This window comes from Strigops habroptila, chromosome 2 (genome assembly GCF_004027225.2).
Source record: "Strigops habroptila isolate Jane chromosome 2, bStrHab1.2.pri, whole genome shotgun sequence".
In the NCBI taxonomy this organism is placed as follows: Eukaryota; Metazoa; Chordata; class Aves; order Psittaciformes; family Psittacidae; genus Strigops; species Strigops habroptila.
Window position 1 is genome coordinate 28,333,699 of NC_044278.2, and position 27,150 is coordinate 28,360,848.

The 27,150-nt window shown below is 40.7% G+C and overlaps 1 protein-coding gene across 1 annotated transcript in view; it reads right to left on the reverse strand.

The window, feature by feature from the left end:
• Window positions 1–27,150, reverse strand: part of URB1 (URB1 ribosome biogenesis homolog) — a 52,426-nt gene that overhangs the window by 16,867 nt on the left and 8,409 nt on the right. The window contains 21 exon segments of the mRNA XM_030476355.1: window positions 3–113; window positions 1,307–1,500; window positions 2,265–2,323; window positions 3,519–3,696; window positions 3,996–4,197; window positions 5,400–6,255; window positions 7,267–7,446; window positions 7,984–8,208; window positions 8,776–8,972; window positions 10,223–10,393; window positions 11,479–11,617; window positions 12,248–12,364; window positions 15,320–15,439; window positions 16,677–16,789; window positions 18,916–19,038; window positions 21,542–21,692; window positions 22,311–22,484; window positions 22,880–23,017; window positions 24,291–24,486; window positions 25,578–25,708; window positions 26,576–26,701. Of these exon segments, the coding sequence (XP_030332215.1) occupies window positions 3–113; window positions 1,307–1,500; window positions 2,265–2,323; window positions 3,519–3,696; window positions 3,996–4,197; window positions 5,400–6,255; window positions 7,267–7,446; window positions 7,984–8,208; window positions 8,776–8,972; window positions 10,223–10,393; window positions 11,479–11,617; window positions 12,248–12,364; window positions 15,320–15,439; window positions 16,677–16,789; window positions 18,916–19,038; window positions 21,542–21,692; window positions 22,311–22,484; window positions 22,880–23,017; window positions 24,291–24,486; window positions 25,578–25,708; window positions 26,576–26,701 (3,901 nt within the window).

Consider the following 27,150-nt stretch of genomic DNA (forward strand, 5'->3'; position numbering starts at 1 on the left):
ACCTACAGTGCTCAGAGTAGCCCCATAGGAACCCAGCAACACTGCAAGGTGACTGCTCTCACAGAGAGAAGGGCTGAGTTTTACAACTGTCAGCAGTATATCCACCAAGGCCTCTGAAATAAACACACAGATTTAGCTTTTTTGCTCTCTCAGTTAGGCAGTGCATATATAAATACCCCCACACATATACTTTCTCTAAATAGATGAGAGACAGATCAAATAAGTGATCAGGTTACTCAAAGTCAAATAGGGCATCTGTGGCAGATTCAAGACCTGAATCCAGATTTCTTTACTCCCAGTAACTGAAAAGGCACAGGCTTTCCCCTTAGTATCTACAGGAATATAAAATGTATGTCAAGACAAAACAGATCATAAAGACAACAGCCTGAATGAATGCACTCCTGACACCAGGCTTCTGAATTACCGAGGTTAGTAGCCTCAAAAAAATCCATCTTGCTGCTCTACAGGAATACATTTAAAAGGTAGAACACATACAGTAAACAACAAAATCTATTACTTATTTTAAATTTCACTAAATTTGTGACTTCACAAGAGCTTTTTGCTCTTTTCAGGTGATACAAACTTTGAAGTTTGTTTACATGTTGCTCACCAATATACACAAAATTTGTTATCATTCTCCCCTTTTCTTCTATGGCTCCTTCAATCACTGAATCTCAAAACCCTCTTCAGTGGGAAGAAGCTGAGGTGTGTGTAGATTAAATAACTGGTTCAAGGTCAGGTTATATTTCAGTTAGCACAGACAAAGAAACAAAGCCAATCTTACCCATGAATTAGCACCCAATGTATATTATTAATGGAAGGATATTCCTCATGACAGTTTGCAATATAAAGTACATATCAATTAAATTAACATTTTTGATACAACTTGCAAAATCAACTTAAAATCTTCCGCATCAACCTATTTTAAAATAGGTTTAAATGTCGCACACATTTCTAATAGAACCTATACGCACTTCAGTGATCGTAGACTAACAGCCTCACAGGAAACAAAAGAATCAATTCAAGATTTCAACAGGGTTATAAAAAACCAAAACAAACCAACCCCAAACCCATCTTTCCAGTAGTTTTAGAAACATAAGCATTTAAAACCATAAGCGGTGACAAAATGAATGCAACATTCAGATCCAAGCAGAGGTAGAACTTAAAACCAAATGCTAATATTCTGGAATTGTTTAATAGCTCTGCAAGTATACGTAGGTGGATAGGTTACTGGATGGATAGAATAGAATGTGAGAAAGACAAGATAACTAAATATAGTTAAAGGGAAGAAGAAGATAAAAACTACCTCTTGTCTGGATGTTCGTGCCATCTTCTTCTCTTGACCTCAGTATGGTTGACAAAAATAGAGAGTGCTGCGTGACCATCATGTGAAGTTTGGAGAGCTTGACTAAGCTCTGACTAAGTGAGGATTCTTTCTTGTATAATAACTGAATAGCAATGTTCAGGACTTTCAAAAATGCTTCATCTCTGTAGCGGTACCTTTAGAAGCAAGGATCACAGAAAAGTCAGAAACCTGCTTGAAAAAAAATCTGTTTAAGAAATGAGAACTTTGCAAAGAAAGCAAACTTAGTAAAATAAAAGCAAATTTAAAACAATGTAAACTTGTGCATCACATCTCCCTGAGCTATTTTAATTCTTTTTAAGCTATACTGGTATCCAATCATAAAAAATAAAGGAGTTGTTGATACGCTGTAGAAAGGACTGTGTTGATACACAGAGTCACACTTGTAGCTGCACTGATCTTCATAAGGATTAGAATTTTGCCTACTAACCCTTCAGACAGCAACCCTTCATATTAATACTTCTGCCTCCACAGAAGATAAGATTATCCTATAGTATTTTTTATTCCTTTTATTAAATGGTTTACATTTAAAAGTGAACGATCTGATTCTGTTTTCATATTAATTGTATTTAATAAGTATATTAACTAGAAAGAAAATAAGTTTCTTCTTCGTATGAGCATAAAGCTTTTTTATGCCAGTTGAAAAGAAGCTAGTCCAGCTATCCAGTTAGCTATGCTGGTAAAGCTCACTGGAGCACAAAATCCAGATCTGCCTGCAGTTGTGCTGGTTCAGGCTCCAATGAAGCCAGTGGATGCAACACAAACTGCATCCTATGAAACAACGTATCTTCAAATATGACTGAATTTAAGAGAGATAGGGTGTTTCCAGTATAACGCAGGACAAGGCCAAGTGAACAGACCTGTACCTACAGCACCTCTGGTGCACCTCAAAATTACTTACTTGAGTCCTGTCTTCACTAGGCTGTACCAGTCATCTGGGTCCACTTCTTCAACTAAGTGCTGTGAGTGTAGGAAGTAAAAACAGACTGTTTACATCTAATACACAGAGCTTCCACAGATCATTAAGATCAGCAATTCGCGTTCAACAGACATACTAACTACATGCAAGCCAAACATTCAGGTGGAATAATCAAAGGATAACAGGAAAGAAAGCTCTTAGATACAATAATCTTACCCCCAATTCAAATGAAACTGCAAGCGTTGTTTTGTCAGTCCTGGGAGCAGGGGAGTATATGGACTGTATGCAACTAAAAACCAAGCTGGTCTGTAGGTACCAAAACCCCAGAATCTTGAAACTCTTCACGCTCGTGAAGTGTGAAAGGAATAAAAAGTCAGCAAGACACAGCAGGAGACTCAGGTATTAGGTTTTTGTGTTCCTACAACGTGTTTAAGCTAACCAACCTTTGCACGTGGCAAACAAGGGTGGCTGGATGTACATGTTCTTTACAAAAACTGACCATCCCTGAAATGCTATAAACCATAATATTCGATAATCATTTTTAAGGCTGACAGCTGCACATGCCAACAGGCCCAATAACAGTAGGTCATAACCTCATCAGACCTGTGAACACTATTAGGGTGAATACTAAAAGGTGGCCCCTCAAGTCCTGCAAGACTTGTCCTGCACAATCAGTCATGTCCTGAAAGGGAGTCTCACCAGAAGCCAGAAAGAGGTCAAAGGCATTTGCTGCCTGCAGGGATCTTCATTTTTATATCTTACACAGATCTGCCTACCTTACTGGACTACAAAAAACCCAGTAGTACAGAGGGAATGATCAAGTAGTGTTCTTCATGATCAAAGTCTGGATTTCTATCTATGATCAACTGGATTTCTGTCACAGACTTCAGAGGGCATGGCAGGTGGATCTTGTCAGAAGTGCCTCTATCACTTTGGGGTTTTTTTGTTTGGTTAAATAAAAACATCCATAGGCAATCTTTGATTTTTAACTCCTGAATACCCCAAACTTTGAATTTCAAAGGGGACTATTAGTAGAAAGCCATCAACAACAACTCAAAACTGCTTCTTATCAAGGATTAGCAGGGCTAAGTTAACTCTGCAACAGCTATTAAAAGCCCATAGAAGCCATAATTTATAAAATAGAAAACAAAGTTCAATCTATATTTACCCAAGATACAAGAGCACAACGCATGTATGCAGTCACATTCTGCCAATGCAGATAGAAAGAAGCCTCACCAATAATTCTTCTAGCCTCAGCAGCATGGGCCTCTCAATCTCTTGCTGGCTTTCGTCTTTACTGCTGTTGTACATGACAATTAACCCCTTCATGCAGGCTGATAACAGTCGTCTCCTCCAGGAATGCAGCTCTTCAGAGTTTTCAAGCACTCTAGATATGGCATCTGCCACTGTCCAACTGCAAAAAGGTATTTATTTTTTAAGGTTGTGACGTGCTTTTTGTATATTTTTAACAATATATGCATTGCTAAATATATGTTATGTTAAATATAGGTAAAATAAATAAAATATATGTATGTTAAATATATGTTAAATATATGTATTGTTAAAAATGTATTGGTGTTGCTGCCAAAGTGTAAAGTGACAGATTCTCTGAGGAGAGAATGCTATTACAGTTCACATTGCCTTCATGCATATCTATCACAATGCTTTATGGGACAAACTGAGTCCTGAAACAGGGCAGCTGGATTTGCCTACCTCTTGTTATTTTCTGCTTTCTCTAGAAAAGCAGGAAGCTGGTCAATAAGGTTTCTCAGCCCTTTGCTTCCTGAAGATGGCAACAACTTTGAAAGAACTTGCAGTTTCACAGTAGTCTCATGCGATGCTTCTGTGTCTTGAAGTACAGTGCAGAGCTCCTTCCACAGAGCTTTCCTCAAGACAGGTGTAACAGCTGAGACAACTGTTGGGAGAGAACAGGGGCACAAGTTCCACCATCTAAGTGTGTTAAGCAACAACAGGCTTAAAACTACAAAAATCCTAAATCATGTTTCCAATAAGCCCAGATTACTTAGTTCCTCGGAAATGATACTGCAGTAGCGCTTAATCTGCTACAGCAAAGTGCACTCTGAATTACTCCATAGCACTACTAGGAAGTATTCAGCCTATGTACTAGACAACCACTTGCTACACAGCTGACATGGGCAACCAGAGCAGACCTTCCTGATAAGAAGCCATGTCCTTGCATGTCAGGAAGGATGAAACTTTACCAATTCTCTGACCATGGCCTCAAAGGAAATTTTCTCTCACATCTTCAGACAGCTAACAGAGAGCTTATAAATCAAGTCAGACAGACAGCAGCTTGCCCTTCTAGTGTTCAAGCATGAAACCACTGGTGTGCACTAGGTGCTAGAGAAAGGCTTAGTTCTTTAACCGTCTTCTACATTCCTGTGTGCTGACAAGATCTTTTCCCTACTTTAACTTCTAGATAGAGCTAGCCTTCTCCACCAACAGCTACAGTCAACTTGTTTCTGTTGCTATTTACATTTCTGTGCAATAAGAGAAAAGAAATCAACATGATTCTGTTCTGTCAAGCTGAATCTTAACGCATCATTTTGCTGCTAGAAAATGTAACAGTCTTGTCAATTTAATGCTGCTGTTGATTTGGAAAGTTTTGGACTGCCAGCTTGGGAAGGCATTACTGTAGGAAGCTATATTCGGGGATTTATTTTAGAAGAAAGTTTTGGATTCTTACACTTGTAAAAGTGAAAGCTTACATTCTACAAAACCATATGGCTATGGCATTCCACTCACCAGACAGTGTTCTATCTATGCCTGAGAAAAAGGTTTCTACCTCCCATACTAAACCAAGATGAGCATGAAGACAGATTTTCACATGCACAAAGTATTAAATAAGGGCTTCAAAAGAGAAAACTGGACAAAGCAACTGTAAGAGTAGTTTGCTTTAGTCTAACAGCCAATCTTCACTACACTCCTTTACCTTTCATGCTGCAGAGGTACCTGTAAAAGAATCATTAGAAGTTAGACACATAAATTTTATCACCTCTACTTATTGTGCAGAGGATCCAAGACTTCAAGGCCAGTAGAGCCTACACTGGGAATCTGGTCTCCCAAATCACAAACAGGGATCAGTTGTGGCTTTACCTGTGGAAGGTCGAGTGAAATCATACTGGTCTCTGCATTGCAAATACACATTAATGAGTGGAAGAAAGCTCTCCATGTTTTTCTTGAGGCACTTTCCAGTGGCACTGCTCAGACACCACATCTCAAACTGCAGCAGGTGAGTCCTACAGTGTTTTATCAGCATGCCCACAATGGCAAGGGAAGTTTCTGACCTCTGGTTAAGGCAGTGAACATGCACCTCTACACTGACTGCATGTGCAAGGACTGGCTCGCTATGGAGCACATGAAGAAAAACTTTCTCCAAATCTTTGCTGGCTGATACTGACATCAATATTCCCAAAGCTTTAATGTGCTCTGTGGATAACAGTAGTTCTCCTTGTTGGGGCTGCCTTTGGTAGCTCTCTGTGAGGAGCTGCACCAAAATCTGTCCATAGAAGCTCAATTGTTTCCCTTTTCTAGGGGATTTTTCAGATTTCTGAGTAGTCAAGCTCATCTCAGGAAGTTGCAGCATGGTTAAAGTGATCTCCTTCAGTTGAGCTGCAGCCATGTATATGTGCAACTCCTCCAGAGCCTCCAGCTGGTGAGACTTCTTGGCACAGACCTGGCTTCTGTCTTTCCGCATTGCCTGTAGTTCTTTCAGGACACTTTTTGTGATAGCTTCAAAATACTTGGATAACACGTGTTTGTGATCCATGCTCTGCAGGATCGAGGCACCCGTTTTCAATAGCTGGAGCACACCGGAATTGAGGTGAGCTGACAGGAGCTTCACAGCGACTGGGTTTAAACTGGATTGAGGAAGAGAACGTTGTTCTAAAGCCAGGAACCAACTCTCCAGTGTAGGATGTCTGAAAATCAACACGAGTGTATCTTCTAGTGTCTGTAACAAATGGTTGTAACAGTATCACTGAATAGATAATTATAGTTCAGGGGGAAAAATAAATTAAAAATATCATTCATTTGCCTATTTTCCAGAGCTTGTTAATTACGGTTGCTGAACATGAAATTGTCTATCAGCTGGTTGGAGGATAAAAATATTAACAAATTACAAGCACAGAAATACCATTCTTCCAACATTTATGATGTGGGAGACACGCCTCCACTGAACATTCTCCGCATGTCTGAGCACATTTCCAGTAGAAAAGTCTATGTTCTGGAGTTTGTCAATACAATTCTATTCTAATCTCCACAAATCCACAGAACACATGAAAGGGGGACAAAAATTCACTCCTCCAGGTACGCAATTTTCATAACCAGGCCTTACACAGGGCTTGGGGAATAGAATTCTTCTGCAAAGGTGAGTCATCTCTGTCAGGAGATGGTGAGTCTATGGATGATGCAGCTTGGTCCAGCCTCCAGGCACAGTAGTGTTGTAACTGCTGGACCACATGCTCAAAGTTCTGAAGTCCTCCTCCTAGACCTTAACAGCATCTCTCTGCATCAACCTGTTTCCATTCAATAAAACTCTGTGAAATACACAGTGTATGATATTCTGTTCACTCTCTGCCCTTCCAAGGACCTGGCAAAAGCTGTAGTAATGCTTCTACAAAGCAGTAAAGTCCAATTCAAGACATTACATAGCAAGCGTGTGACAGACACACTTTAATCCTAACTGAAATCCTAGAAATCCCCATGACTATTATCAAGTCACAGCACTCATGAAGCCTGATCCCTGCTACATCCCCTGTTCTCTGTCATGTTTAGCCAATTCCATGTTTTGATGATTGGTGAAAATATAGCAACTTAATCTGTACTCAAAATTGCTCACGTTTAAGATCATTTGCTTTAATTAATGGTTCAGCAAAACTTAGGACTATTTCCCTAAAGAATAAATCAAATCAAAGTTTACTGACAGGTGAGCTTCCGGCCTGTGCATCAAGGGATTTGGTACCTTGTCATTTGAAGACTCCTCTGTAATCAGAGATTCCTCATCCACAAAGAGATCTGATTCAGTCTGACGCTCTTCTCGCTTCTGCCGATTACTCAACTCTATCTGATTTCCCCGGCACAAGCAGCTGTTCAGCAGGTCCACATAGAGGTCAATAAGGCGAGGACCAAAAGTTTTACTAAGCTGTGAAAATACAGACACCTCAGAAATTGAGAAAAGAGAAGGATGGGAACAGAAGGATAATTATCCAACACGAACAGAAACCAACTAAGAACTTCCTAGGTTACAGCCTTTTCTGGGGGAAGGAATCATTCCGCTCTGTAGAAACCTGATTCTCAGAAAAGTCTCAGGTTGCCAAATAAATATTTACAGATTTTCATCTATACTTTGGCTTATGCTGTAACACAAACCATGAGTTTCACCCTCTGAAAAGGCTTCTTATGGAAGCTCAGGAGCTGCATTAAACCTGGAGTATATTTGCACTATGCACAGATCAGTAAGGTAACCCATGCAAAGCAAATCCAAAATTCCTCAAAAATTAGAAGGACAGATATTTGTTTACAAATTAGATACAAGTTTGTCTGGTGCTCTACAGGCTCAGTGACGGCTGAGTACACAAAAAAGCTACAGAACTGCATCCTTAAGTTTTAACAGCCAAGTAATCTGTACTTTCTGTATTAAAACAAGTGAACCCCAATATCATCACAATATTGCTCTTACGCTGCCAAAGTTCTCCACTGCAGATTTCAGGTATAGCAACACATGCTTTACTCCTAACAAAAGCTGTTCAGGTGGGAGCTGGGAAGCCAAGTCTCTCAGTTTTGTCTGGATATCGTCTTCCAGTAAGGTATTGCTTCCTCTCTCATAGGCTTTCTTTAGCAAAGTTGTAAATACAGAATCCAGGGACACAGCAGGTTCTTTGCATACTTCTTTGGGTTTTTTAAACTGTTCAAAATGGAAAGTAAGAGAAAAATAAAAATGAAAATGAATCAAAAGTTTCTTCAGCTCCCTTTGTTTTGAAATGAGTTCTGCACTGAAACTGGGACTGAAGTTTCAGGAGCACACGTGTACAGTCCTGCTATCACAGAGCTATTCAAAAGCGTCCCATGGGGAATCCGCACATGGTCACTGCTGGGTTAACATAAATACATATCAGCACCTAGCACAGATGGTCCATTAATTCCCAACCCACACCTGGGTGCACTCCAGTGACCATAAACTGGCTCCTCAGGCCACACCACACATTATGCTACACTGTGCCTGATGAGAAGCTGTAGTTTGGGTGACTGGGTACATCCTTTAAGCCCTGGCTTCACTTCCCAACCACAACAAAGACCTTTTGCGTTGTTAGAGAAAAGCCACTGAGCAAATTTGTGTCCCAGTGTGATCAAGAAGCAATACAGAATTAGCTTAATGTAAATGCACTTTCTGATGGAAACGTAACCTCTATACACTGTGAGGTTTTATAGCAATACTGGCTCAAGCATTCAAATGACTTCAGGTATTCCATACCACAGGTTCCTGAGAGTGCTGGGGTATCCAGAGCTTATAGTACTGGTTAAATCGGTAGAGCTGAGGATACTTAGAAACTTTCAGGGACTGCAGATCTTTATCATAGAGCTGGAACATCAAGCAGAGGGCAAGGGGTTCTCTCTGAGAGTGCAGGAGGTCAGTGAAAACAGCAACAAGATACTCTACGATGTGTGCTCCTAGAAAAACAAAATAAAAAATTAAACTTCTCTTGACAGAAGTAATCTGCATGAGCATGGACATTAGGGCAACCCTCTTTCCTTAAGGCCTGGGCAACAGGCCAAATAGCACCATTTAGAAAAGTACTGAATAGGATTAAAAGGTGTTTGTGACAAGCTAGACAAGTGTTTCTAACCCTCTGAGGTATCTGGAAAAATCCCCCATACAGTACTCCTTGTTGAAGTAAATAATAACCACTTCAAGATAATTGCTCAGGTTGGCCTGTTTCCTTCCAGACAAGCATAAAACTAACTCCACCCCTGCTGTGTTGTGCTGAACTTGTCTGTATTTTGATGGGTAAGGACCCCAGGCAAGCAGCACCTAAGAGAACTGACTTGTACTGGGGCCGGGGGTGGAGAGGGAAACCGTCAGGTTTAACACACACTGGCTAAATATGGAGGATTTTCTTCCAGAACTGGGACTTTCAGTTCCACCCCATGTGCTACATAACAGCCAAATATACACAGGACTTAGTGAGGTGCTGTGGGGCTGGCAAATCCTGCTGAAGCCAATTGCTGCCCTGTGACTCCTTACTCCACCAATCCTTTTCTCAAGGAGGTGGTAGAACTTTGCAACGTTCACCCCTGAAGCTCCATCTCTGAAGAAATTTTCTGTGGAAAAAAGCATCCTTTTATTCAGCAATCCAGTCCTCTCTCCCCTACTGACTGGTCGCAGTGGAAGAGCTGCCTACAGCCATTGAAACCACCTTCCTCCTGTGGTCTGCATACTCTGTGCTTAAAATACTCTGTTATTAAAGCACAGCTGTTTCCAGGCCAAGATTGTCAATGCAGGGACAGTGTCTGCATTGCTCCTCAGTCCCCTCTATACTATGCTCAGAGTTGGGGGTCATTTGCCTCCTCCACTTCCCTGCATCTCACAGGCAAAAGGTGGGCTCTCTTTTCCTAACCTGGGGAAGTTTGTTTTCCCACAGCAGGGGCTCCTTAGAGTCAAATGACAGTTTACAGAATGCCTGCATTTCCATTGATTTTTCCTACTCAAGAAACCAAGAGCAAGCTTCTTTAGGGTCAGGGAAAAAAGGATAGAAGCACCTCATAAGTTTTAATGCTTTTCTTGAGCAGGGAGCACCATTGATCTGCTCCTCTTTCTGTTTGCAATGAAGATAAAATGTCTTGAGGAGCTCATTGGGTAAAAATGATCCCACTTCCACTCCACAATCATAGACAATACATAGAAACAAAAAAGTCTGTACCTGTTCCATTTTCAGTCTGAAGCAACAACATATTCCTGGCTTCTAATGCAGCAGGGACAACGGCACTGAATGGAAATGTTTGGATAATCATGTCTTCATTTAAAGTGAATCCAATTTCTTCATCTAAGTCATCACTGCCCTCAATTAGGACATCCACCATATCCAGGACATCTATTAAGTGAATTAAAAAAAAATGTAAGCAGAGGATTTAGACTAACTAGAAGACAACAGAGGTAGAATCCAACACTAATGGAATACAAGGCAACTTCTGAATTCCCAAAGCAGAAAAAAGGATAAGAGACACATTTGTCTAGCAATGCAATGGTAAATGCAATTGTAAAAATCAGTCTCTTACTGTGTGCTTAACTTTACTTTTTGCCTTTCAACACTGCTGTCCAGCTGACAGAAGTAAGGGAAGGAAAAAGGTGCATCACCTACTGCTATCATGATGGCATTAGGTAAGGACTATCAGAGCATAACAGTGACAGGAAATGTGTACGGGAAAGTAAGAAGGAAGCAGCCACTTCCCTATTAAAAGAACATCCTGAGCAGTCCTTGAAGAGCTTCTCAGCTCTACATGGCCAGGAAACCAAATCTTGGTCATGAAAGAGTCAGACATCTTTAACATATGAAGAAGATGCAATATATTCTGTGGCTGGCATTATACCTCTGCAACACAATCAACTCAAGCGAATTCATCCATCTGGTACTTAAACTGCCTCAATTATCTTACATTTATGTACTGTAAAATCCTACACATGGACTGTTACAGCAGAAGAGCTATGGTAAGTTAGTGCATGGTAAGTTGTCCAAGTGTCCACATCTGCATAATTTTGAATCCGTCTGCAGTAATGCTGTGACTAGAGAAAGCAGAAGCAGCAAAAATCTAGCTGGGTGCCTGGGAGCAAAAAAGTTCTCTGGGCACCCCAGCCCTTCCCTCCTGGATGAACAGATATGAGCAGCCCCAGAGAAAGGAATTTTAATTGCTTTCATTTTAGTCAGAAAACGCTGCTGCAGGAGCCTGAAGAGAGATTTAAAATACTGTTCAAATGGTGTAACTGCTCAGCAATTACTTTTGGGGATGAAACAATAACTCTGCAATTCAGACTTCTACTTCTGATACTAAATACAACTGGAGGGATCAACCCTGTAGGTCCTTACTTCAGCAGGATTTCAGTTATCAGTTTGCAGATCAGGGCTAGAAAATTTAGCACAAAATCTTGGAATTCTCTGCTGTTAAGGGAATTGACACATACCATCAATGTGAGAGATGGGGATGCTGACATTATCAGAATCTTGTTTGAGCATATTAACTTGGAGCATACTGGCTTCCTGAACAAGGTCTGCTGCTTTATCTGTATACGGATAGGGGTTGGTCACCAGTTTCAACAGGATCTGTTAACAAAGGTTGAGAAAGAAACATAAGTACATTATTATGTCTACAGGAACCACATCTTGTTAAGAAAGACCATGTGCTAAAAGTGTTTGGAAGCTGGGAAAGTTTTAGGAGGACAACTTCTATATAGTTCTGCAGGAATCTGCCTGTGGTTACTGCTGTATATGTGACACTGGGTCTGATGCACAAAGAAATGTCCACTGCAATTTTGTACCCAAAGTACTACCACATACTGAGTCCCTGAGGAAACTCCAATGAAAAGGAAGCACTGGGCATCCTGAAAAGTAAATGGGAAATGCCAACTTTTCTTGTAAAAGATAATCGTCTACTTAGGTCTGATAATTTTGGCAGGTCTGATAATTATTGCCAGGCATCTACGCTACCCTTTTATCAACAATGCTGTAATAACAAATTATATTTCTGGATTTAATTTTCCTACAAATCATTTCACTGTCCTCCCACCCAACACCAGAGAGATGTCAGCTCTGTATAAAGAATTGCAAACATTGCTTTTCTCAGAATTTGTTTACTGATCTTTGACAGGTTTCTCAACAATAGCAACAAAATAATTAGTTTCCATTAATTCTATTCTTGGCATTGTTTATCCAGCTAATTTGAACAGTTCTTACCCTTTCCAAAAATTGAATCACTGCTTCCTTTTTGTCTTCTCTTGTATTATCCAAGTGTTCCAGCCAAACTGAAAGTTCCTTCCACGTGTACTCAAACACCCCGCTGTCACGTAAAACCTGTCCAGAAAGCCAAAAGAGGGATAAAAGACCCAAAACCACTAAAATACAAAAGCCATAAAAAGCACAGATCTTTTAGCATAGCAACTTCATGTCTTCTTCTTCTTGGAAAGAAAAATAGAAGAGCAGGTTGATGAAAAATACTTGTCATTTTCTTCTCACCCCTCAGCTCAAGAGGCCTTATTCCCGCTCACTAGGACCACTCAAACTGCATCACAAAGGGTAAAAACCAATGCATTTTTTAAAACAAAATCTCCCAAGGCTGTATCAACCAGCCTCACTGTGACAAGGACCAAGGCCTAGTGTCTTTGTCATGGCTGTTTTCTTACTGCTCTCTCAGCAACATCAATCAGAGTTGAGGCACGACTCTGTTACAGCTGATGAATGAAACCCACTGAGCTCTGCCACACATGCAGAGGCACTGTAAGAACAGGGCAAGAAGCAGTTCTGCGGCAGAGAAAGGAGGGCATTACAAATGACCAAAGCAAGAGGCAAAACACGCCTTACTCTCCCACAACTGGGAAAACCAGATGAGAGCAACTTCTTTCTGTTCCTGTCTTCTCGGAGCCTCTCTTCCTCTCACCTGCTGTCTGCTGCACGAATTCAGCACAACTCCTCTTAGTTCTTGCCCTCACACTGACCATGTGTATGGGATGGATCCCATATGTATTCCATTCAAGTATGCTGCAAACACCTATTCACTGGACTCAGCAGCGAGCACACAGGGATCTCACACGAACGTGCATTCCATGCATTTGGAATACAAGACTTCTACAAGCACTTGAGACACAGGAATCAAGCACATGCCGGGGCAGTATGTACCAGACCTCGAAGCCATTGCGCTACCTGCAATGCTGCTCACTGCAGCAGCCCCTCTGCTGCTTCACTCCTCAAGGCCTATCATACAGGGACACAGAAGAAGAGAGGAAGCTGCAGCATAGAGCCACAGCCAGGGCCAGCCCATCTTAGAATCATAGAACGGGCTGCCCAGAGAAGCTGTGGCTACCCCATCCCTGACAGTGTTCAAGGCCAGGTTTGACAGAGCTTTGAGCAACCTCGTCTAGTGGAAGGTGTCCCTGCCCATGGCAGGGGGGTTGGAATTAGATGCGCTTTAAAATCCCTTCCAATCCAACCCTTCTGTGATTCTGTGAAGTCCTTGTGTTGTCAGCAAAAACCCTGCTGAGGTCAAAGTTGCCTGGACACAGAGCATTCATTCCCCCCACCTTAGTAAATCTTACTTTTATATCAGGGGAGTAAGTTGTAATGCTTTGAGGGTTGTACCTCTTTATACCGTTACAGCAATTAAAAAAAAGGCAACATACCCTTAAGAGGAGCATTGTAGGGGGGCTTTTGAAAACTACTGATGTAATATAAAGGAAAACCATTGCTAATTTAAATCTAAATTGGGCTACTTGCCCTTAGAAGAGTTGAGCAGATGGGTAAACTGTCAAACAAATGGACAGTGAGTCATGACCACAGCGAAGTCCAGAGAAAAGTGTAGGCATACTCACAGATGCTGCGGGTGGTGAGGTAGACACAATTTTACCACAATCAAGTATCAGTCATTAACATATTTAGACATTTTTGCCCACTTTCATGTACTCTAAACTCAGCCCCTTATCTCAGGTGCCTAAATTAGGAACTTGGTGACCCTATGCTCTATCTGTAAAATGAAAAAGGAGGAGGAGGAGGGAGAGGAAGGAGGAGAAACTGTCTGAAGGACAATCCAGATGACAGGCGACTTGAACTGCATGACGGTAGAACTGTCTGACCCTCCCTCTCAACAAGAGCAGAAACCTTCACCAGCTTCCTAACTCTAGCACCTACGCTAAATGACTGTAGTTATGTGGGATGAATCTGTGCCTTTGTTTCTATGCATACGCACACAAAAAAAGGAAGCTATCACAGCTCATTTGCTCTACATTTACTCTGTGTACACCACCAGCAGCTACAAAAATAACACTGCTGCTTACAAGAATCTGACAGGATAATTCATTTAAAGAAAGGGGGGGGGGGGAAAAAAAGGATTCATTTTTAAATAATTAACTATTTTTGGCAGTCTCAAAGTAAAAATACACTTGCAGCTCTCACGAAAGCAGGCAGGAACAGAATGTGAAATCCAAAAACATGCCTTCCGATTATATAGCAGTGTGTTGAAAAATAAGCAAAACACACTCATTAACATCTATTCTTAGCAGCCTTTCTGCTGACATAACTGCCCTAACTTCACTGCTCCTGTGTTCTCTTCAGAGAAAATGAAATGAACTGAATCTAAAAGAGGAAACAAGAATGAGTCAGGCAGCCCACATCTCCACTCAGCAAAAGAATCTAAATACACTAGAAAAACTGTACTGGGTAGCTTTTGATTGAGATATTAGTTACTGTAAGACAAAGTTAGCCTGACGTTAACCCCATGCAGGGTTCAAGGGCAACTAAAACCTACTTCAATCACTCTAACTTTAGGTTTAGTGGCTTGAACATTACAACTGCACCCTGTGATTGAAGCTAAACACAGAAATTAAATGCATAAAGCTGCATACAAACTTGTATGCCACTATTAGTATGGAACAGTACTCAAAGAGCCCCGTTCAGGGCTTAGAAGATAAAAAAATTAAAGAAGAATCTCTTCTTGATCCATGTCAAGACCTTTGCAGGCACAAACTATATTGATTTATTACAGTATCGGAATTAATTCAGCTGGGGGGGGAACATTAAAGACATTGTCTTTACTATTCTGTCAACTGTTGCAGCAAGTTCAGTTGACAGCATTTACTTTCATACAATAATTATTTAACAGGTAGTTATTTGACAGCAAATTCCAAGGACAGTCATCCAAAGACGACTCTATTGGCCACACAACTACATGGAATAAAGGTATGTGCTTTAACAAAAAAATGTACAATTCTGAAATTTCAGACCAATGGGATATAGTGTTATTGCAGATCAAACACTTACCTTGATGATCAGTTTTTTGGTTGAAATTTTCAGATGAGAATGGTTACTTGTAACAAACATTTTCATCAGTAAATAGAATACTGATTTTTCACCAGATACCTTCTCTGCCTCAGAGACATCCTAAAAGAAAAATATATTAAAATTTCCCTGGCACAGCAACGCTGTACAGGATTATGTTGCACTGGAGCAGGTATGCAATATATTATTTTATAGTCCTGCCCAAATATACCTAGGCCAGAAATGAATGGGATCATTTATACTACTTTGCATTCAGTGAGCCACAAAAATCGGCATAATTGTTTTTTGGAAAGTGGAAGAAGAGAGCAGTAACAGAAACACCAACTAATACGACGGCCTGAAATACAAGAGCCCAAGATAAAGCCACCTTCCTCCCCTATCATCCATTCTGCTTCTACTTCTGTTATCTCCAGGAATTCAGATTTCCTACAAGTACTGTCTGAACAAGAAATGTAATAATTTAAAAGCCTGATCCCGAAAGAAAAGGAAAACAATGCAAGTCACAGGAATGCTGAACACTACCTGAACATCAAGTGACAATCCTTCTGCCATCTACTCCGCTTTTCTTGCTGACTTGCATTTGATGCCTAACAACCATAACCCTCTGTAATATTGCCAGATTTGGCTTTTCTCTTTTCAGTTAAAACCTCTCTATACTCAAAGGGCAAAGCCACAAGAAAATACTGTAGCTTCTTTGCCCATTTCCAGGTTTTCCTTTGCTTGTTCTTAATTCTCCTCACTCTTCCTTTATGGCGAACTGGAGGGGACAAAAAATATCCTAAAAGGCAGAGTCACAGTCACACGACCCATGGGGGTCTCTGTTTCCCCCCTGAGCTAGGCTCACTCCTTTCTCCAGACATAAAAACCAGGCCCTCTACAGCATTCTTATTTTACAAGGTTGCAGTACAGAAGAGAGCAGGGACCCTGAACGTTTCCAGTAATTATGGAGAGGAGGGACAGCCTTAACAAATGTCAGAATCTCCCCTAGGAATGGGTGGGATGGCTCCTCTCAGCAGCTCATTTCCTTAGAGTGAAATCTCAGGTTTTCCAAACAAGTGGAAACCAGCAAATTCTCACTCATGCCCCTATCCAAAGACAAGAACAGCTGAAGGAACCTTGTCCAGCCCTCGTCAGGGAGGCAAAAATTTCTGTCCTTGTAGAAAAACTTTTAATCTCAGAAAGGATTCTTCACTGTACTACGACTTACAGTCTTAGTTTTACAAAAGGGTCACCTCCTAAAGCAACTGGTCTGGGACTAGTTTAAAACTAGGCAGTGTCAGATGTAAAGATTTGAGGACAACATGGCAAAGAAATATAAACCTGCTTTGAAGTCTCTTACCTGTACTCTGAACCAGGCAAATTTATTTGCAGGAAGTTCCAAAGCCACTTTCAGTATATGGTGCTGCAGCACAGGAGGGACCTCCTCTCGGAGGCCCTTTTCAGTGACAATACCTAAGGTTTGAAAGCAATACGATCAACTTTATTTTGGTATATCGTCCTGAGATCATAGGAACATTAATCATTTAGGGCTTCAAACCACCACTGTGAGGTAAGCTGGCAACCCACAAATTTTCACACCATGAGATCCCCCAAAACTACGATTATGTTTGGCCAAACTAAGGCTGGAATCCAGCCCTCAGAGTGGTGAGTAACACCTGCCCCTTGCACAAGCCATCACTGGTGCAATGGAATACAAAATCTCTTCTATTCGCTGTGTCGTACAGGAAGTAAAGAGGATGGATAAACTGGAGACCAAAATACAGAATTTAGTTGCTACAGGCAGTGGAACTTTACCCTTGTGTCTCTCCCTACATCACTTCTATGATTTGCTCACAACAACTGCTATGGCATAACCTCAGAACTATTCACCTTAGAGGTCACAAAGCTGTGCAAGGATCCTCACAGTGTGCCCCAAAAACTGACCTGCCCAGACTTTAGCTGCAGTTCAGTTATATACAGAGATCAGCTGTATAAAGCTTTAGTGTCAGTGTGCTTTCCATAGCCCGTGTACTATCTTGTGGTCCATGTTAGAGAGAACAATAAATTTTTCAAAGTCACTACAAAGTCTAGCCAACAGTAAAACCAAACAATAATACCGCACCAGCTGTTTAAACAACATATTGCTACAAGGTGGAAAACATGCTGCCTTTGGAGCGTATGTTTTAATCAGGGTGAGGGGAAGGAAAAACAGAACTCTCAAGCTGGCATCTGAGAGAACAAAGTTGCATGATTAATTTACACCATCATTTTCTACCATATCTTCTTTCACCAAAATTAACATCCAGGTTCACTTCATTACATTTGTTTGAGAATGACACTTCATTTTCCAACCTGTTCAACTTGATTATTTAATACTGTAACAGAATACACCCTCCAGGAGATTTGTGCTTCACAAAAAGGTGTCTTGCCTTTTGTCCATTTTGAAAAAAGCAGAACAATGCAAGAAATAATGGGATAAACAGGGTATATGATTTGATAAGTCACCAAGTACACAAACCAATTAAATATGCTTTGACAGAGGGAGGAAAAACCATACACATAAGGCAGATGATTTAGAGGAAGGGGGGTTGTTTAAAGCCCCTTTTTCCCTGACAGACTTTAAATAAGGCATTTACACAACTCCTATCCTTACACACACCAGATGTGCCTAAACTACAGATAGTTGCTCTAGTTGGGTGGCCTACAAGCTCTGGTGGCCCTCAGACAGCAATGATGCCCAGACAACATTTTGTTCTCTCCTCCAGTCTCAATTTTAAACAGCTGTATTTATTGTACCATAAGCAGTATTGTAGCATCTTGCCCACAGCCCACAGTCTGTGGCTCATCATTCTTCTGCATTAAGGTACAGGTACAGAACGTCTCTGTTTACTTCTACTGCAGGAAGAGGAATACCCTCTGTGAACATGACATCAGAAACAAAAATAAAACAATTTTGCTGAAGTGCTTCCTCATACAGATTTTCCATGGGAGGCAACACCATACAGAATACCGTTCTTCTCCCCACAAACTACCAAACTATGATAAACTAATTCAAAACACAGCAAATGCTAAAAGACTTTCAGAGGAGACTGGCGAATTGGTACATGCTTCTCCCTCACCCCAAACTTTCTGTGACCTATCCTGTTAAAAAAAAATCCAAATATCTGTATCATTGTGGCTAATAAGAGTTTGGAAATAACTTCCTTACGTTGGGATTGTTGACATCAGTCTAGAAGAATCACACACCCACATCTCATTAAGAGTTAGACGTAAATCTTCCTCAGAAACATTAGAATCAAAACCACATAAAGACCAAATATTTGCAAGAATATGACACACAAAGAGGAAAACTGTAGCACAACCTGCCACTTACAACAACTGAGTGTAGCAGAGCAGCTATGGAATTTAGGAGAGCAGAGTGCCAGAGAACTGCAGAAATAGCAACAATAAATGTCAACGCAATGAAGAAACTATAATTGGTTACTTCTAGAAACCAGTTCTTTCTCTATGTACACAGAAAAGCAAACATTCCTTTCTGCTGTGGGCTTTGTAAATAGCCAGAGAAAACAATGAAGGTAATAGAAATACCCATCACATACCTTTTAGCAGCTTGCTAAAATCAAAGTTGCTCCGTGCTACCAAGTGGGGCACAACCTTCTGATAAAGGCATATGACCTGAAGCAGTGCAGCTTTCAGAAACAGTGTCTCAGCATCATCTGAACCTAAACAAAGTGTTTACATAATCAGTTTCTCCTTCCTTCATACCAAAAAGCAGTGTAACACCTACATTATCCAACATGAGAATTACTAACTGTATTTCCAGTAGACTTGCCTATGAAATTATCAGTTATCTTCCTCACTAACAAGAAGAAATGGAAAAAAAACTCCAACCAAACACGGAATCCCCAGTTTCCTTCCCCAGCATTTCTGCATAAATACTTTCAAAACTAAATCAGCTTATTCAGTGCTTAAATTGGCAGTTGTCATTTCTAATCTGATTCTAAAAGACAACCTCAACATTTTAACACTCACTATAAGAATCCAATGAGTCCCACTGCTCTTTAAGGCTGAACAAGAGAAAAAAAAGTGAAGGGAAGGATATGGTCACACTGCTGGTTTCCGGGGACACTATTCTTACCTAATGCCAGGTAGGTTTGACTGAAGAAGTGCAGGAGACAGTAAACTAATTTGTTAGCAATTTATTACTTCAGTTAAAGGTTATTTTCTTTCCCTTCCCTCTTTCAAAATAATACTTTCTCAATGTGACCTCTTGGCAAGAGGATGACAACAAACATGAGAGAAACATCAACCCCAGTTAAGGCAGCTGTTTACTTCTTAGGAAAAGCTATCTCAGCACTTAAATACTCTTTTAGTTTATAACGTGAGGATGCATAAAAGCTACTTGTTATCCAGTCACTAATGAAAGGAAGCAAAATAAATGAAGGGCAGCCAAAACTTTTTTAACACCTACTTTTTTCCTGTTAACTGCATCTCCCTCAGGGAACTGTGAAGAACTGGATGGATGCCATGCATAAACTTTGCCTTTGTTTGCTGAGTTTCAACTCCCATTAAAAAAAGAATTACCTAGTGGCCTCAGTGCAAACAAAGCTGTAAAAACTGAGGTGAGAGTAAATGGTACAGTATTATCACCCTAGTATGCAGAGAAACTACAGCTACAGTACTTTAGAGATTAGCTGCTCCACTGGTTTCAGCAGGCAGTCCTCCAATGAAGAGCCCTGGAGTGTCAGTGTTGACAACTCTTTTGCTGCCCAAAGCTACACATAGAAGGACATACACTGAAAAACTCTCTGCTCCAGGAAGTCTCACTGTGGAACATGCCCTGTGAAGGAAATAAAACTGGCTGTAGATTTCTCTTCAGTCTATAAGCAAAACATTACAGGCTGCTAGCCAAGCTACAGAGAGTACTAAAACTTCCAGTTCCCTGCAATGGGACTACGAAAACAAGTCCTTCAGGAGGGACACTGGTTTTGAGAGGAAAACTGAAGCCTTCACTTCAACCCTCTCTCTTCCAACGCTTGCATGTTTCTACTCCTGTGCTGCCGCAACACAAACCTTAGTGCAGCCACAGTAACAACTTAATTTAAAAAAATTAAAATCCCTCAAAAAATGATTTTTCAGGCATATCAGCTTCCCTGCCTGTTAAATCGTGTGGCTGCAAAATACTCCTACTAGAATAAGAAGGTCTGAGACAGGAGAGTTAAAATCAACAAGGGGAATTGCAGAGCCCTGCACCTGACGAGGAACAACCCCATTTGCCAGTACATGCTGGGGGCCACCCGACTGGAAAGCAGCTTGACAGAAAAGGACCTGGGGGTCCTGGGGGACACCAGACTGAATATGAGCCACCAATGTGCCCTTGTAGCAAAGAGGGTGAATGGTACTCTGGGCTGCATTAGGCAAAGCATTGCCCACAGGTGGAGGGAGGTGATCCTTCCTCTCTACTCAGCACTGATGAGGCCACACATGCAGTACTATGTCCAGTTCTGGGCTCCCCAGTACAAGAGAGACATGCACATGCTGAAGAGAGCCCAGTGAAGGGCCAAAAAGATGATGAAGGCACTCATTTCTCCTAAAAGAAAGGGCTGGGAGAGCTGGGATTGTTCCACCTGGAGAAGAGAAGGCTCAAGGGGATCTTATCAATGCATGTAAATGCCTGAAGGGAGGGTGCACAGAGGACACAGCCAGGCTCTCTTCAGTGGTGTCCAGTGGCAGGACCAGAGGCAATGTGCACAAACTGAAACATGGGAAGTTCACTCTGAACATCAGGAAATGCTTTTTTACTGCGAGGGTGACCAAGCACTGGCACAGGTTGCACAGAGAGGTTGTGGAATCTCTATCCCTGGAGATACTCAAAAGCTGCCTGGACACAGTCCTGGGCAACTAGGTTTAAGCAGGGGGATTGGACAAGATGCTCTCCAGAGGTTCCTTCCACCATCAACCCTTCTGTGATTCTGCGACAGCAGAAAGTCAAACTGCTTAACCTCCTATTACCAGTGGCAGCCTATTTGTCAAACTGTATTCTTAGGCAATTCTGACACTGGTCAGAATTAAAGTGTCCAAAGAACTGAACAATGCAAAGTTGAATAGTAAATGTACAAGTGACATCTGGATTCTGCTGCAGATAACAACCTTATATGGGACAAGAATTTCACAACTGTCATTCACATACATGTAAGAAGGGGTAACTCCACCTGCTTTGCCTACCATGCTGTTCAGCAGCTTCCGCTGTCTCAGTCGCTGCCTTCACGCTGGAGGCATCACCTTCCCTTTTCTCCTCTTGACCATTGTGGTGTTCTCTCCCTTGCTTCAGAAGGGACTGCCAGACAGCCACTATATTATTCATGTCTGGTAAAAGCTAAAAGCAAAAAGAGTAAATTGCAACAGTTGCTCTGCGTGAGACAAAGCTACTGTGACAAAAATTTTCAACCAGTCAACATGAGGATTTGCTGCTCTTCCCAAAGACCTTGTATGCAATCAGAAAAAGATCTGAAATCAAGTAATGTACTTTCACTTCTGCAGAACATAAATACTAGAAAGAATATTTTACTGAAGAAGTTTCCTGTGAAAAATTTATGTTTGGTTCGTCATGCTCATGGTATATTTTCAATTCAAATGCTATCTTGTCTAGTAACTTCTAAGTGAGCTCTGCTGACTACAATTTACTTCAACCAGGAGAATTTGCTTTCAAGCCTGCTTTGGAATTCGTTTGCAGCACAATAGCTGTCAATGTTACAAATTTGTCTCACAACAGAATTTTATTTGCATTTCCATCAGCCAGCTGTGTTAGGAAATGTAGTCTACTACCACACCAGTTATTAACACCTTGTAACCCACAGCCTTACCCTCCCCTGCCCAAAGATACTATCTCCTGGCTCCCAGGCCACAACCACTTGGGCAGAAAGTGCAGAGGAGTAGTTAGTTGTCTGCTGCAAAACAACTCATGTTAGACTCCAGTTTTCTTTTTACATTGTACCTTGCTGATGGCTTCTCTGTACAGCTGTATGAATTCCTGCATCACTGACAGTGTGTAAATTTCTGACTTTTGCCAAGTTTCTTCATTCAAACAGTACTCAATATTCTTCAAGGCTCTTCTCAGAATCATTGATACAAGTGATAGTATGCTGTGCTTCACTACTGTGCTGGGTAACTAAAATAAGGAAGTTGAATTAATAACATTTCAGTGCTTCCTCTTATGCTTTGCACATAATCTGTACCCTAGATAAATGTTAAAATTTGTTAACAAATTAATTATTTCCTAAACCTTAACTTGCAGGAAAGAATCTGTAGTTTTTTCAGATTTCAAGCCTAAACCACTAGTGAGCATTGGCAGAATTGGTACTTGTGAATGGCTCTTGGAAGCAGTATCAATGGGCTTTAGTTCATTTTCCAGTGCTTTCCCAAGCCAGATTTATGCTGGGACGGACAATATAAACCATATGTAATTAACCAACTTAAGAAACTTCTTGGATGATCACACAAATCAAACAGTATTAACTGGGACAGAAAAATATTATAGACTGAAATATTATAGACTGCTCTTACATTTAGTCCTTGGGTGAACATTATTTTATTGCACACTGCAGGGACTGTTGTTACCATCACCATAGAAAGCAACCTGGGAAGAGGAATAAACTCTGAAGTCTTAAAAGAACTGGAGATCTCTGGTTGAGCCTCATAGATCTGAAATAAAAACAATTTAATCAACATCGACATAGCCCTGGAGATAACAGCTTCTTCTGGGGAGCATTTTACAGAAGGGTTTTGACTTGTCATAAGTAATGACAGCACTAAATGCTAATCTCTACACAGAATTGCTACAGAGCATCCCCCAGACTCCTATTCATAAATGGAACAGCTGTATGTGACCTGCATCCCTGCTAAAGGCCACCCCTTTTCAACTGACTACAGATCCTACTTGCCTATTTTAAGCTAAACAAAGAGGCAGAGGAACACTCAGAAAGAAGTTTTTTCTAGCTGAGCTTCAGTGTTGCTACATTTCAAAAAACATATCATTGTGATGTTTCCCACTGCTTCTTATACCAATTCCTTCTTTCCCAGTTTAGTTAAATGCTTATACAGCCCCCTGGCCTGTGCATGGCTTTTTACCAAATGACCTTCCAACTCACTTTATGTCTACACTTGTTAAAGCAGCTGTGGGTCTAAGCCATGGCCCATCTTTCTCAGCACCCACAGAAATCTGGATGCCGTTTCCCCCTCTCCATTTATGACCTTTGACATTTAACAGCATCCTGCTGCTTCTTCTTCCCTAACATACACATAGTAATTGATGGTGTTATATCAGAACTATTAAGTCCTTCCTGTTTAGCTCACTTAAACCTCAGCCACCTAACTTTCCTGCTGCTGGACTGGTTTGTTTTTAAAATCATTATCTATGAAATACTGTGCCTGTCTGCTTTCTAGTGATTTTAATAAACTCTAAAGCACTGTGCATTTACAGCTGTGAACAGAAGATGTCTTCAGACATGTGAGTTTCCTCTGGTATAGAACAGCTGCTTCTGAAACATAACCAAAAAAATCCACTTCCCGATCCTCAGATTAATTCCTCTGAAATCAATGAAATCTTGTTTCTTGTCACCAGGAAGACCTTGCCTAAATTCATGAATACAGAGTTAGTTTATACCTAAAATGGCCACATCACAGGCTGGGCAGGCTCTGTACTAAATTGTATCAAATTTTACATAAGAATGGCATTATAATATCTATCTGCAATAAAAGCAATCAAAGGCAAGTTTACTAATCTACTACTAAGTTCCTTGGCTTAGTAACTTTTCTGTGGGTCAGGACTGTTTGACTTTACTCATCTTTCCTATTACAATTTTGTATAATTCTGCACTACTGTTTAACAAAAACTAGGTTTTAGAAGGGAAAAAAAAAAAAATATGGGGATTGGATATTTCTGTGGAGAGGTGGTGTGCATCATTCATACTCTTACCTTTCTGAGTAACTTCATATTGTCCATCCAAGCAGACTTAAGTCTAGGAACAAAGGAATACCGGGTCTCCTTAAAGTATCTATTCAATAAATCCGGGCATACTTTAAGAATATTCACCATGAGATCTGCAACCAGTTCATCTTCGGTTGCAGTTTTTAAACCAAGCAGAAAGTGCAGAAGTACCACATTTCCTCCCCTGTTGAAGACAAAAAAAATACTTTAAAAAATAAATCCTTATACCGATACTTTCCATGTGATAACCCTGCAACTCCTCCACCTGTAGCTGGGGTAAATTCAAGGCACGACTCTCACACTGCTGGCATAATTTCTGCATTTATACTCAGAAAAGTAAGAACTGAATTTACCACCAGGTTTTCTGCATGACAAATAGTAATTACTTTTAATTAAAACCACAGAAATATTCTGAACAAACTTCACAAAGCTAAAAATGTAGAATTAAAACTCAATATTCAACTTGGAAGCTTTTTCTGTGGTTTTTCAGTCCTTTTTTATTTTTTCCAGCTTTCTTCTGCATGTCCCTAAACAAAGTGAGAATTTTACAAATACCTGATGAATACCAATTAAAATTTTGCTCAAAGCAAGAAACAACCTGCTGTCACACCACTCAGTATCTGCTACTACAATCTAGTACCTTCTTTGCCCAGCTACCGTGAGGAAGCATAGTTTCAATTATTTCCTCTATCAGTCATAATCTTAATGCACACATATTTTAACTAGTTAGCAAATGGATACATTAGAGCAAATGGGGGCTTCCAGATTAGGTGTTGCAGGCCAAATTCTGGCACTACTGAAATCCATGTCAGCATTTTGCTTAAATCTGGGATAAGACATATCTGATTCTACAAAATGTAAATTAGACTAGTGTTTTAACCACCATCTGGTGAACACTGCAGCTCTGATGCTTTATTGTCACATCAAAAAAACCTATGGTCCAAAATCACACCTTACAAGAAGAGATTTTGTATCTAGTTACACAGGCAGATGGCTCAGAGAAACACAACCACTGCCTAAGCCTCTACGAATAGGGTAGCCCACTCTATAGTACGCTGAGGTATAAGGAGATCTAATAGTTTGATCTTGGGAAGTTAAAAATAAAACCAAAAAATCCAATATATTTCTTTTGTTTGCCACAGAAGAAAGAGAGATGGAAGCAGAATTCAATAAAGTTATTTGCAAAGGCCTGGAAAGGCAGACAAGATAACTAGTGAGGTCTGTATGTGAACTATGTGCTAGGAACAAGACAATCTTAACTGTCCAGTGACTTACTTGCCAGAAGTTCCAAGACTTGGATCATAGAAAGTTATGCCATGTTTCAGAGAGCAGCAAAGGTCCATTAAGAAATTATGAACAAGTTCCCGTACCATCATTTTTCCCACCTCTTCAGAACCTTGAGTCACCTAGAAAAATCAAAAAGGAGTCGAAAAGGCACATGATTTCTGGTAGCGCAGAAGAAAATCTTACAACAATTTCACTCTAAATTTTATGAAGCTCCTTTTAAAGAAATGCTAAAAGACAGTCTGGCTTTTGTTCAGATTAACAAGAGAAGTTTCAGTTTCTGTATTCAACACATTCAAGTCTTTCTACTGCTTTGCACTGTGCTTACCCCATACCTTAGATATTCCCACAGTGAAGGGGGGGAGAGGGAAAGAGATACATTATTAAGAAAAATAAAAAAGCAAAACTGTAAACTACTTATAAGAAGATGACAAAACATCTCCAGTATTAACACACCCCCATCAGCAGCAGCCCTGGTCCTTGCATCATCTATGACTTCAGGAATGTGGTTTCATGGACTAGCAGAATCAATAAGAGCTCAACCCTCAGAAACCCTGACAACCTCTCAAACAATGTAAGCTGAAAAGGCTGGCAACCATCTTGGGAGTTTTGCTCTCCCATCAGATCACTGTGCAGGATGGGAATAAGACGTGGTAAGAACATCGCTCCTGATATATTCTCCTATAGAGACACCAATGTGTCAGGAAATGGAATACAGTACTCATACCTAAGACTCCTTGGTCCCTGGTTAACAGATCTGCACTGCAATTCTGGTAACCAGGGAGGGGGAACAAACCGTCCTCCTCAAGCAGTGAGAAGCAGTAGAAAGTGAGGGGCTCTTTTTAAGTAGCCTCAGCAGATGCCTCTTCTTGAGCTCATCAAGGTTAGAGTAATTGGGAACTATTTCTAACTGTGGACTGCAAGAAGGGGGAAAACCAAAAAACAGGCAAGACAATGACTAGAAATTACAAAGAATTAAGTTACCAGACCTTTAAATCCCCAGGGCTGACATCAGTAATCCCATTCCACCGGTAAAGTGAAGCAATGTGAATCAACACTTCTGCAGTAAAAAAGCGCACCTTCTGTGTTTTGGTGATAGTTTTATTTTGAACCACCTGAAATGGGGAAAAACAAACAAACAAGGAATTCTTCTATTTATTGCAAGTTATCACAAAATATTGGCAAATTAGCAACACACTTCATTCTTCTACTACATACACAGCTCACTCTCCTCACTACAGCAGACAAAGGTTCTGCCTGTCCTGTCAACACTTCTTCCACATGCTCCTGCTCTCATCTTGATATGGTTGAAGCCATAGGACTCTACACCAACTTCTGCAAACAGTGCACATGCTGGACAGGACGGACTAAAGAGCACAGAATGTATTTAGAGTAGCACAGCCACAGGCTAGGAGCATGGAAAGCTGCTGGGAGAAATGGTAGAACCTGCTACAAATGAAGTTTGAATGAAAGGGAAAACACAGTGGAAGAAGTTCTCAAAAGTTCTTCTACTGTGTTTTCCTGTCTGCATTTTCTTTAATTCTCATTTTCCTTGCTAAACTGA